Source organism: Macaca thibetana, chromosome 12, assembly GCF_024542745.1.
Source record: "Macaca thibetana thibetana isolate TM-01 chromosome 12, ASM2454274v1, whole genome shotgun sequence".
Classification (NCBI taxonomy): domain Eukaryota; kingdom Metazoa; phylum Chordata; class Mammalia; order Primates; family Cercopithecidae; genus Macaca; species Macaca thibetana.
Window position 1 is genome coordinate 77,150,644 of NC_065589.1, and position 12,792 is coordinate 77,163,435.

The 12,792-nt window shown below is 34.2% G+C and overlaps 1 protein-coding gene across 3 annotated transcripts in view; it reads left to right on the forward strand.

Annotated features, from left to right (window-relative positions):
- GALNT3 (polypeptide N-acetylgalactosaminyltransferase 3) overlaps positions 1–12,487 on the forward strand; it is a 48,542-nt gene extending 36,055 nt beyond the window's left edge. For all 3 annotated transcript variants that reach the window (XM_050752889.1, XM_050752890.1, XM_050752891.1), the window contains 7 exons: positions 295–529; positions 1,006–1,123; positions 2,615–2,815; positions 5,210–5,341; positions 5,546–5,647; positions 10,395–10,547; positions 11,383–12,487. In XM_050752889.1, the coding sequence (XP_050608846.1) occupies positions 295–529; positions 1,006–1,123; positions 2,615–2,815; positions 5,210–5,341; positions 5,546–5,647; positions 10,395–10,547; positions 11,383–11,505 (1,064 nt within the window). In that variant the 3' untranslated portion in view covers positions 11,506–12,487. The remainder of the gene's footprint in view (positions 1–294; positions 530–1,005; positions 1,124–2,614; positions 2,816–5,209; positions 5,342–5,545; positions 5,648–10,394; positions 10,548–11,382) is intronic.
- The last annotated feature ends 305 nt before the right edge of the window (positions 12,488–12,792 follow it).

Consider the following 12,792-nt stretch of genomic DNA (forward strand, 5'->3'; position numbering starts at 1 on the left):
ACCACCCACTCCATAAGCCAATAAGGTGATGGATATGTTAATTAGCTTGATTGTAATAATCATTTTACAATGTATACATATATAAACACTATGATACACACTGTAAATATGTAGAATTTTTATTTTGTCTGTTATATCTCAATAAATCTGAGGGAGAAAGAAGTCTCCATTATATACATGTTCAAAACACAAATTGACTCTGTTATTCTCATTTCTCTGTAAACCTTCACCTAAATAACTAAATAACAAACTTCATTGTTTTTATTGAATTAGTTAAAATTCTGTTCCCTCCAGGTGAGTGTTTCTATGGTTGGTTAGAACCTCTGTTGGCCAGAATAGCTGAGAACTACACAGCTGTTGTGAGTCCAGATATTGCATCCATAGATCTGAACACGTTTGAATTCAACAAACCTTCTCCTTATGGAAGTAACCATAACCGTGGAAATTTTGACTGGAGTCTTTCATTTGGCTGGGAGTCACTTCCTGATCATGAGAAGCAAAGAAGGAAAGATGAAACCTACCCAATTAAGTAAGATGATTGCTCTCAGAGTTTTATATTTACACCCTGTACCATACATTGAATACGTACACACTGTTTGCTTTATAGCGATTGCCTCTGAGGTAATTGATAAAGAACACACATATTCTATATAAAGAGAATCTAAAAGTCATTCATTTGTATACTCACTTACTCATAATGTTGCTGAGTAAGAGGTAGCAGTAAGTGAGCTCTTATGTCCTCCTCATCAATCATTACTTAAAAATCTTAAAGCATGATTAGGAGAAGACATTTAAGTTTGTTCCAATGGGAGCAGACACGAGGTACTCCCCCCGACCCCAAAAATCTTGACTTTGAAGATAGCATTTCTAGTTTTTATTAATCTGAACAAAAGCTTTGAAAATGTGATATGGCTTTAATTTTTAAAATTTGATTCAGTTCTTAAAATATGCTGTTTTATCTTGTTTAGTTTTTATAACAAAATTTGACAATGGATTATTTTTCAGAACACCCACTTTTGCAGGAGGACTTTTTTCCATATCAAAAGAATATTTTGAGTATATTGGAAGTTACGATGAAGAAATGGAAATCTGGGGAGGTGAAAATATAGAAATGTCTTTCAGAGTAAGTTTATGGGAATTAAATATTGCAGATATATTAAACAATGAAATATATTGTGTTCTAATTGGCTGGTACAGATGATTACAGATGTGCGCACTCTACTTTTTGTGCTTTCTAAAACTTAATTGCTGGAAATTTTGGAATAAGAATATTTTCTTTTAATATGTAACTTAATATATTTGTTCATTGTTGCCAATGTAACAAGAGGAATCAGTTAAACTCCTGTGTCCAGGCAATAACACCAATTAATGCACTTGTAGCTACTGAATTCCAGCCAAGATAAATATAATTAAATCTAGTGCTTCAGGAAATGAGTTGATCATCAAGGGAGTTAGAATGGAAAAACATTTATGAATAATTTTAAAGGACATTGGACTTAACTGTTTGGATTGAATGAGCTGGATTTTTTCTATACATAAGTTAATATAAAAAAAGGCTTTGGGTAGACTCCGTATGTACCTTATGTATTTGATTTCATGAGTTTCATTTTCTGCAGTAACTTTATCATTCATTTTTCATCTCTTAGGCTGGAATGTAGTGGAAAAAGAACTGAACTAGGAGTTAGAAGATTTAAGTTTTGGCTCTGGCTCCATCACATACTGGCAGTGATGATCTCAGCCAAGTTTGAACTGCTTATGGCAGGGTCTTGTTTATTTATTTCAGTATTTCCAACCCCTAGCACATGTTGGGTCACAAGCACAGTTTGTTGAATTGAACGTATCACTGAGTCTTCTCATTTGTTCAAGAAAGAAAGGAGAGAAAGAGATTGTAATCACTTGCTCTACTACTAGCACATAGTATTAAATATGACTTATTTTCTGATTCTTTGCTTGGTAACTATGGCAGAGTCAATTATTAAGATATTTAAGTGAAAAGGCATTGATTTCATGATTTGCCATTTTATTTAACATTAATGCAAATCAGGGGTTTTTTGACATTTTATCTCTAAATTGGCATGAATTTTCAAATAATCATCCACTACTTTGCAAGTTCAATAGAATGGTCATTGGTAATAATAGCCATCTGGAATTGTTTTCTTAGTTACAAAATTGAATATACAAGAGGTAAATAGGGTCTGAGTCCACTTCTACCCAAGCTTAGAAGAGAAACTCTAGTTTAAGTGAAGGGACTATGTTGGTAGTTCAGACGAAGTCAAATGCGTAAGAGCCTTTAGTTTTCTGTGCATATTAGAGAACTTACATAATTATTTGCAAAAACAAAAGCCTGGAATTCATTTTTATGAAAAATCTGAAATCACCATTTTGTTAACTTACTGAAAATGCACTTCTGTTGTCTTTAGTGTCTATGCCATTTAATGAAATAATTCCTTACATTTAAGAACTTAAGTTGAAATGGCAGGGGACAGAGACTATTTGTAATATTGTAATCTCCTCTTTAATTTTGTTTTTCATAATATCTTAAAGATGAACTTAAAAGCAACAATTTGATTTTTCTAAAATACTGTAAATTTAAACAAATATCATTAATTATCAGGTATGGCAATGTGGTGGGCAGTTGGAGATTATGCCTTGCTCTGTTGTTGGACATGTTTTTCGCAGCAAAAGCCCTCATAGCTTTCCAAAAGGCACTCAGGTGATTGCTAGAAACCAAGTTCGCCTTGCAGAAGTCTGGATGGATGAATACAAGGAAATATTTTATAGGAGAAATACAGATGCAGCAAAAATTGTTAAACAAGTAAGTTAAAGCTAAGTAGTTAAACTGCAATAAAACCTATAACAAGTTCACATGTCCTTTTGCTTCAATTCATCTCAAGTACAAAACATCAAAAAATTTGAAAGTAGATTTTTAATTTTAACTCTTAAAGTACATAACTTAGGAATCCGAGTTTCCATTTTTAAGAAAAAAGCTAAATAAACTGCTTTTTAAAAATCAGGAATTCTACTTGATGTTTTTATTTATTTTTTTATTTTATTTTATTTTATTTTATTTTTTGAGACGGAGTCATGCTCTGTTGCCCAGGCTGGAGTGCAGTGGCCAGATCTCAGCTCACTGCAAGCTCCGCCTCCCGGGTTCATGCCATTCTCCTGCCTCAGCCTCCCAAGTAGCTGGGACTACAGGCGCCCGCCACTTCGCCCGGCTAGTTTTTTTTGTATTTTTTAGTAGAGACGGGGTTTCACCGTGTTAGCCAGGATGGTCTCGATCTCCTGATGTCGTGATCCGCCCGTCTCGGCCTCCCAAAGTGCTGGGATTACAGGCTTGAGCCACCGCGCCCGGCCTACTTGATGTTTTTAATATGAAAGATATTTCTTTTCTTTTTTTTCTTTTTTTTTTAACTCAAAGAAAATTAAGTGGAACTGTTTTTACTGGTTTTAGGAGATATAACACCTAAATAAAAACACCTAAATAAAGGTTCTAAGTGACTTTTTGCACTGGAGATATAGTGTCTTAATGTGGCGTGAGAATAAACCAGGAGTGCCAAGCCTTTTTTTTTTTTTTTTCCAAGCTCTAGTTTCACTACTTACTGGAGATGTTACTTTGGCAAAGCCTTTAAGAATGTAAAATAGGGAAGACACTTCATAGAGTGGCTGCAAGGTGGCTGGACATGGAGTGCATGCTTAACATGTTTCTTTTCTCTCCTTCTGTGTTTTAAGAGATGAAATACACATCCTGCCTCTCTCCCAGAGTAGCTGTGAAATAAGAAAGTGATAAGTGCTAACAAATATATGGTACTCTTGTTATTAACCTACCATAAATAGATTCTGTTCTGCAGAATCATGAAACTTAATATGTGCTAACAAATATATGGTACTCTTGTTATTAACCTGCCATAAATAGATTCTTTTCTGCAGAATCATGAAACTTAATATATTAGAAGTAAGTTCTAATAGTCTTACTAATACTAGATATGGTAAATTAACTAGATAGTTTAAGACCATGCTTCAGTGAATAGTACTCGTCTCTTTATAGGAAATAGTGCTAATTTGCAGGGCAAGGGAAGGTGGAGTATTTATTGGGAGTCAAGGGTATCAATATTTTGGCTGTTGTGGTAAAGAACGATTTGGTTACCTCTTTCGCCTTTTCTTTGGTCTCCAGTATCTCCCTGTTAGGATGCAAATTCAGAGCACTATTGAGTTAGATTGCTATCTTTTTACCCAAGGCCCTGAAGACAAAGTGATAGCACTTGGCTAAGCAGGCAAGTGGGCACTAAATGAAGCTTCTGCTCTGCTTGTCCCCCACAAAGGGGCACACGAGTCAGCAAATACCTGTTTGTTACCACAGGACACATAGATCTACATGGTAAATGTAATAAGCTAGCCAGAAGTCCTAAAGACTCATACTTTTTGCTGAAATGCCTGGGTTCAAGACATCGAAGTTGGCATAAGAAAATATTTTCTTTAGTTGAACTGATAAGATTGAGTATTTACTTTTGCATACATTTAGATATTACATGGACTTTTTCTCTAATATTTTGCCTGTAGGTCAGATACCTTGAAGTTTAATAATAGTTTTTTTTTTAAATTATTTTCTTAGTCCCTTAAAATAAAGGAAAATAAAATTCATTTAACTTGAAAATTGCCTTTTTATACTAAAGGTTCAGTTGGGGATACTGTTAAGAACAAGAAACATCCTGAAACTAGAAAAGTTACTCCCAGTGGGTTATTTCTTGCTGGTGGTTTTCTGTGATCTCGATGGAGAAGAGATAGAAGTTGCATTGTGTATTGGCACAGTTTGTCTTTACCTGATTTCTCACACCTCACTTTGCAGATCACTTTTAGGTATAAAGTTGGGACCAATTTTGGATGCGCCTACCACCATTACTTTGCCCACAACATTTTACTAGAAATCTTTGTCTTGTAGGGAATGCTTGTGGCACAAATGAAGAATAAAATAGCATCATTTTAGTATTTTAATCAGCACTGAAGTGGTCTTGACTGTCTTTTAAAGCCACAAATGAACAGGCAGACATACTTTTTACTTGAATGAATGATGAAGGCTGTTGAATTGCCTCTTGAATTTTTAGCATGGATTTTTTTAAATACCTAAATAGAAATACAAATAGTAGCATTTTAAGTACTTTCTCAATGTTGTTTTAATTAAGCATTCCCTTCATTTCTCATCTTTCTACAGAAAGCATTTGGTGATCTTTCAAAAAGATTTGAAATAAAACACCGCCTTCAGTGTAAAAATTTTACATGGTATCTGAACAATATTTATCCAGAGGTGTATGTGCCAGACCTTAATCCTGTTATATCTGGATATGTGAGTATTTTCCTGTTCCTTTTTTACTTAATATACTCCTTGCCACCAATCTTTATGGTTCTAAGAAAATTGCTGAAATACTTTCTGGTTTATTGCTTTTGAGATTTTACATTATAATCATTAACATTACTTTCTAAGTTATTTTAAAAATATATAAACCACATGGATTAAAAAACTTTTCATAACTTGAAAATTTTCCTCTAGATTAAAAGCGTTGGTCAGCCTCTATGTCTGGATGTTGGAGAAAACAATCAAGGAGGCAAACCATTAATTATGTATACATGTCATGGACTTGGGGGAAACCAGGTGAGCACTCACTGCATTAAAAATCCTTCACTTGTAAAGCATTTACCAGCACAAATGAGATGTTGCCTATATTTCAGAAGTCCCAAAGCAGCTTTACACTTGGGTAAGCTGGTGTGTGAAATGTTTTTGGACTGAGTTTGGCAATTGATATTGATGAGTATTTTCTTGGTTTTTATTCTGACTCTGAAAACAATTTGAGTAGCTTAACCATTCTAAGAAAAAAAAAAAAAAAAAGGGGGGCTGGGCAGAGTGGCTCACACCTGTAATCCCAGCAGTTTGGGAGGCTGAGGTGGGTGGATCACTTGAGGCCAGGAGTTCGAGACCAGCCTGGAGAATATGGTGAAACCTCATCTCTACTAAAAGTACAAAAATTAGCCGGGTGTGGTGGTGCATGCCTGTGTTCCCAGCTACTTAGGAGGCTGAGGCTGGAGAATTGCTTGAACCACGGAGGTGGAGGTTGCAGTGAGCCAAGATCACGCAATTGCACACCAGCCTGGGTGACAGAGTGAGACTCTGTCTCAAAAACAAACAAACACACAAACCAAAAAAAAAAAAAGAAGAAAAACGAAAATGAGAAAATAATAGAATAAGCCATTTGAATTTTTTTTAAAAAGAAACTTCTATTTAGCTCTTTGATGCTTTGACTTTTGCATGACTATTGGCATGGTAATTTTGCAAGTTTACACATAAAGGCCACATATAACTGGATTGAATCACAAATTACTTCAAGTGTTAATAACAAAATAGAGCATTATAAATTAATTTTGTGGGCCACAATATTATTTCAATATGTTCCTCCTTCTCCCACAAAAGAGGACGATTCTCCTTGATTAGTGACATCCCTGCTTTACTACCTTTTGACGATTTTACTGATTAAGATTCAAATGTCAAATATTACTATTTAACGTGCCTATGGGTAGAGAACATGTTATATACAAAGTTTCTGTTTTTTTAAGCTTCCTTTCCTTACCTTTTGCAAATTAACTCCTGGAAAGATTAGACTATTTCTCTCATTTGTTCATTCAACAAATTAATTGAGTGAGCCCTGTATGCCAGATACTCTGAGGAGTTCAAGCTATTTAGACTCTAACTCCTTTAGGAAATCGGTAAACTAGCAGTTCCTGAGGATAAAGCATTCAGAGGGTTCTCGGGGTATAGAAAAGGGCATCTGAATGAGAGTGGGTGCCACACATTTTCCTGAGAAAGATGACATTTGAAAACATTAAAAAAAAAAAAAAAAGTAGGTAGGAGCTAGTGAGGTGGCTGTTAGGAATGGCAACAGAATAAGAAGAGTGTGAAGGAAAGTGAACTGAAGAGAAGAGCCTGGAGTATCTCTTATGGGCATTGCAGTTATTTCGATGTAGAGTCCAAGATGTGTGTGTAGGAGTTTTGCAATAATTAATATCCATGATGTCCTATTTTAATGGGACGAAACTTTGAGATGTCAGTTTTAGGAAAAAAGAACCAGTTTATCTCCTGGTCCATCCTCTTCTGTATTTCTTCCTACCCATTAGGCTCAGCTTAATCTAGTTCTAATCCTTATTCACCTAAACCAATCTTTCTACTGAGGGCAGACGATACAGATGCCCAGAAACCAGAGCTGGTGAACTGGATCTATTGCTGGATGGTTAAGGTGTAATTCTGAAATAGGATGGAGATATATATGGACACATATAGACATACATCTATACCTATACCTATATACATATATCTGTACATATATGTGTATGTGCATAAATCTATATGCATCTTTTTAAGAATGTTGTTACCCTTCATATATTAGAAGAAAAATAGTTACATAAATAATTGCATTCTATGGAAATAACACTGATCTATGCTTGTAAAAATTAAGATTTTGAGCAAAAGGAAATATCTCTGCATTTGTAAAAATCTTATCACTAAATGTAAATCCTTATAAATTTCTCTTAGGCTTCTTCTAGCATTACATTTATTTCATCTTAAAAGCTGAGGATATATTGTACACATTGCTTTTTTTCCATTTTTCTGTTATTGTCATAAAGATAATAGCTTTATGATAGCTCTGTATCAAAAATATGTTTACATTTTAAATAGAATATAGCTATCTTTTAGAAATTGGGGGATGGGAAAAATTCACATATTCTTTCAATAAATATTTGTTTAGAACCTATAAAGTAGCTTGTAATGACTGTTACTGTAGTGAAAAGACAAAGCTCCTGATCTTGTGGAGCTTATGTTCCACAGGAACAAAGAAAAAAAATATGTAGTTTTGGGCATGAAGAAAAATATAGCAGGTAAGAGAATAGTGTGTTTTGGGGTGAGGTGGTTATTTTAAGAGGTGAAGGAAGACCTTTTTGGAAAAGCGACCTTAGAGTGGAGGCCTGAATACTTTGAGAGAGTGTTCCAGGAAAAGATGCTCATCTTGGAGGAAGGATTTCCAAGGGTGGAGGCCCAGAGGCAGATACATGGAGAAAGCAGACAGCCAGTGTGCCTAGAACAGAGTGGTCTAGCAAAGAGGAGTAGGAAATGAGGTCAGGGACATTGATAAGGACCTAATCATGTAGGGCTTAACAGGCCGCATTAAGAAACATGGACTTAATTCTGAATTTGACAGAAATGGTTGAAGAGTTTTGAACAGGAGGATAAATATTATCTGGTGTACATATTAAATAGAAAAATTTGGCTTTTGTTACCCTAACACAGCTATTGATTTTATTTTGGTTCATTTCCTTGACATTTTATTTTTAATCAAGCATTGCACTTAAACCGTTTTGTAAATTTCAGTTCCCTGAGTGCTAAAATTTCGTGACATTATATAACTTGATCATTTTTCATGTTTCCTTTTACTTTTGATCAGATAATGTCTTTATAGCATAAAACTTCATTGTAACAGTATTCATGTATGCCAAGTAAAAATAAATATTTTGGTTATGTGACTAAGTTGGCCAATATTACTAGAGCAATGCAGTTTGAGTCATTATAACTTGATTATGTTTACTGCTTTGCCTCTTCCACTTTCTCTACTCGTTCTAAGTAATGGACCTCTCCAACATTCTTAGCTATTCAATTATGTGCTCTTTTTTGTTACCAAAGTACTTTCAATTTTTTATCATTTTTATTTTAATGACTTTTTAATAATGGGTAAAATACTTGACAGCCTTTGTTACCATCTTCGAGATCTTAAGGCTTCTCTTTCTTAGCCAAGTATAGCTAGAATGCTATTTTCATCATCTAAACCCATTTTCTTCCAGTGTTTCCATCTGAAGAACTACTAGTTATAAAAATGACTGATGTTTTGCTTGTGGGCGGAGATAAATTAAGCATGAGACTAAGAGTAGGGAAACTCAAGATATGTGGCTCTGTGAATTCAGCAAATGTTTGTAGAGTGCCTGCTCTAAAATACATAAGGAGTTTAACACAGTGCCTGCCTCGCATGTAATAAGGACTTAACAAATACTAATGCTCCTACTAATTATTTCATTATTGAAAATCAATTATGTTAACTTATTTTATCTTTATAATGTCAATATTATGAAATATTGGATTTGTAATGGGTTTTATGACTCGATAAATTACCTGACTTCAGTCTATGGGGAAGCCAGCTCTATATACCACACAATTCTAATACAGTGCTAGAAAAGTTATGTCTGATGTACTATGGGAACCTTGAAAAGAGTGTAATTTTGTGCAGCAGGGCAAAATCAGGCAAAGCCAAAGAAGGAAGGTAATATTTGAGTTGGCTCTTGAAGGATTAAAAAGGAGTTAGCCAGGCAGAAAAGGGTCAAAAATATATTCCAGACAGAGGACAGACTGTAAAGCAAAATCTTAGAATTATAGACACACATGTTCTGACTGGTGGAATTGTGTGAAAGAAGCATAATATATAACTGGGGCAATGGTTGATGCAAGATCAAAAATGATAGATTTCATGTACCAATTAAGGAGTGTGGACTTTTATCTCAGCAACAGTAGTGATTCACTTAAGCAAGGGCAGTCAGGGATCAAACCAATGCTATAAAAGACTATCTGGCAGCAGATTGGATTACTGGATGATAGGAACAGAAACTGGAGGTAGCTCTAGGTGTTTCAGTAAAATTCTGAGAGTCTGAGTAACAGAAGTGAGTACACGGAAGTAAGAATGGATGGGATGTTAACATCTGAGAGAAATAGTACAGCTAATGGACGAATTATTTGGATATGTGGAGAAAGAGAAGCGTCAATAGTAACAATAGCCAAAATGTATGAAAAGTCACCATGTGCCAGTCATTGTTCTAAGTGTATTATACATATTAACCCACTTATCTTCATAACCCTATGGGGTAGGAACTAGTAAATTATCCATTTTCAAGTGAGAAAACTGAGGCATGGTGAACACCCTGAAGTCCCTAGTTTAGTGAAAACACCTTTAATTGAGATGAAGAAGAGCAATGGAACACTTGTGGGAGAGAGGCAATTAAAGTGCTTGTTAGCTCTTCATTCCCTCTTCTGAGGAATGCCTGGGGTAGTCTCCATTCTCCTTGATAACTTCCAACTTGTGGTATGGGAGGAAGACAGTACCTTCTTAATGAAGTAACCAACTGTTGATGAAGGAAGGCTATTGTATCGTCTATCATAAAAACTCAGCGTATGTTTCTGATAACTATTTTTATTGTATTATTTTGTTGAAATAGAAATGACTTCATTATTTAATGAGGTGCTGATTTATTTATTTATTTTGCAACTGAGCACATGGGTTGCTTTTGTCAATAACAGTGTATTCCTTCCATAGTACTTTGAATACTCTGCTCAACATGAAATCCGGCACAACATCCAGAAGGAATTATGTCTTCATGCTGCCCAAGGCCTCGTTCAGCTGAAGGCATGTACCTACAAAGGTCACAAGACAGTTGTCACTGGAGAGCAGATATGGGAGATCCAGAAGGTACCTCAGTGCAATTAATTCATCTCTTTAACTGTTTTTCTTAGCTCTACTTGCTTATCTGGGAAAATGAGTGGAACATGGTACATTAATATTATCTATCAGAATTTCTCTCTTTATTAACTTTGTTGTTATGTGTTTCTACCCATGTGATAAGAGAATATATCTATGAATTAAGTACTCTTAGTAACAAAAAATTAGGTTGCTTGGTTGAACCATGATATATGCAGATGAGCACTTCTGTGAATTATTATTAGTCGCTTGCTTTTTACTATTTAGGGTTTCTTATAATGCTTTTGGCAGCAGTCATATTTTTTTTTCTGGCAGAGAGAAGAAAAATTATTATATCTTCTCGCTTGAAGAGATTAATTTTTTTCTACCCTGTTTTAGCACTTTTTCATGAACCTAGAATTGAGAGAATACATAACAGGTCTATTCTGTTTTTAAACATGTTTAAGGCTTAGCTGTATCGTAGCAATTCTTACCCAAACATTGTTTTGTGCAATACTAGAAAACCTTAACACTGGCTTTTATGATTTATGATGTTTTTAAGAGTTTGTCACTTACGAATATATCAAGGGAATACTTCTTGTTTGAAAATGTGATTCAAACCTTGTTCTGTCTGCCTCTCTTCATTATGTAATACCTTACTAATTGAACAGTAGTAGCTTAAAAAGGTGGCATTTTCACTAGAAGTCAAAAAGAGTTTATCAGACATGGCTCACCTTAGAAAGATTTACTATTAGGTTTGCTTCAATGAAGCCATAAAATCTTTTTCATATTTATCACTTAACTCTGAGTCTTGAAATTTAATGTCTGTTGTTTCCTTCTATTCTAGGATCAACTTCTATACAATCCATTCTTAAAAATGTGCCTTTCAGCAAATGGAGAGCATCCAAGTTTAGTGTCATGCAACCCATCAGATCCACTCCAAAAATGGATATTTAGCCAAAATGATTAAGTGTTCCTTAAAATTAAGTTGAAAAAGGAGACATTCTTTCTCATAAAACTGTGACTAGGCATACACTGTAGGTTTTGAAAATTATGCAAAAGCAGCTAAATGTAACTTATTCCAAGTGCATTTTTCTTATTTATATCTTAAAATATCTATGTAGCACTACTACAGAAATTCTGCAAGTTTCTGTTTCAAAGCACAGTAACTAGTAATACCAAAGACTATTTCAAAATGTCCAGATGTAGGGGAAGAGATGTTTACAGTATGATGAAAATAATTTTCGAAGTAAAGTGATGTTTGTGTGTTTTGTACACTTAGGGATATATATAGCTACATTCACACACTCACAATTTAAAATATTTCCCCTAGTTTTTTGGGGGGATAGGAAGAAAGATTTGTTACTGTATTTTTTTAACTATATAGAAATAGATCAATGAAGGTCAGCATTGGCCTCTGTGTACAAACCAAGAGCTTTTACAGATCCAGAATTTATTATTTTAAAATGCAGGTGAATTTTTTTTTGCCTTTGGTTTACTTGTCTGCTAAATGTTTCTTTAAACATGAAACTGAATAAGGAGAGGAGTATTTTTAACACTTAAATTTCTTGGAAATTTTCAAACCATTTTTTAGTCTGCAACCCGCTCCACTTGAAGCACTTAAGTCTTCCTTAAATGACTTTTCTTAAGTAACGATACTGTGTGTTTTCCCAAAGCACTTTTAAAAACACTTTTATAAATTACTATCTGTTGAAAAGGTGTCCTTTTCCTTTCTGCTAGTGTTTTTTTTCTTACCAAAATTCACTAATCTTGAATGTTTGTGATATTAAATTTCAAATGCAGAATACTTGACTCATTTAAAGCTAAATTTTGTTACTGATTTAATTATAATTGTAATGGATTTTTGACTTTGTAATGGATTCTTTTCATCAAAAAGCCTTATTTTTTATCTATATGGAAAACACAATAAAAAGTCCTCAACACTATTGTAATTATTTGATTAAGTGTTTTTCCTCTTTTGGGTAAAATCTATAATTGATAATAGGTGGGGGAAAATGAATTTTGTATGCTGAATTTCTAAGCACCTATCGTTTGTAAAGCCATCAGATATTTCTTGAGGCACAAAAAATGAGGAATAGCAAAATTTCTGTGTTCAATATTTAGAAAATTTTGTGTTAATTTCGGATACTTTTCCTTGAGCATCTGATAGATGACTTTTTTTAAAAAAATTGATGCTTGCTTAGGAGATTTAATACTTTTTTTTTTTTTGGTTTTGGTCATTTTATATTTAGATCTA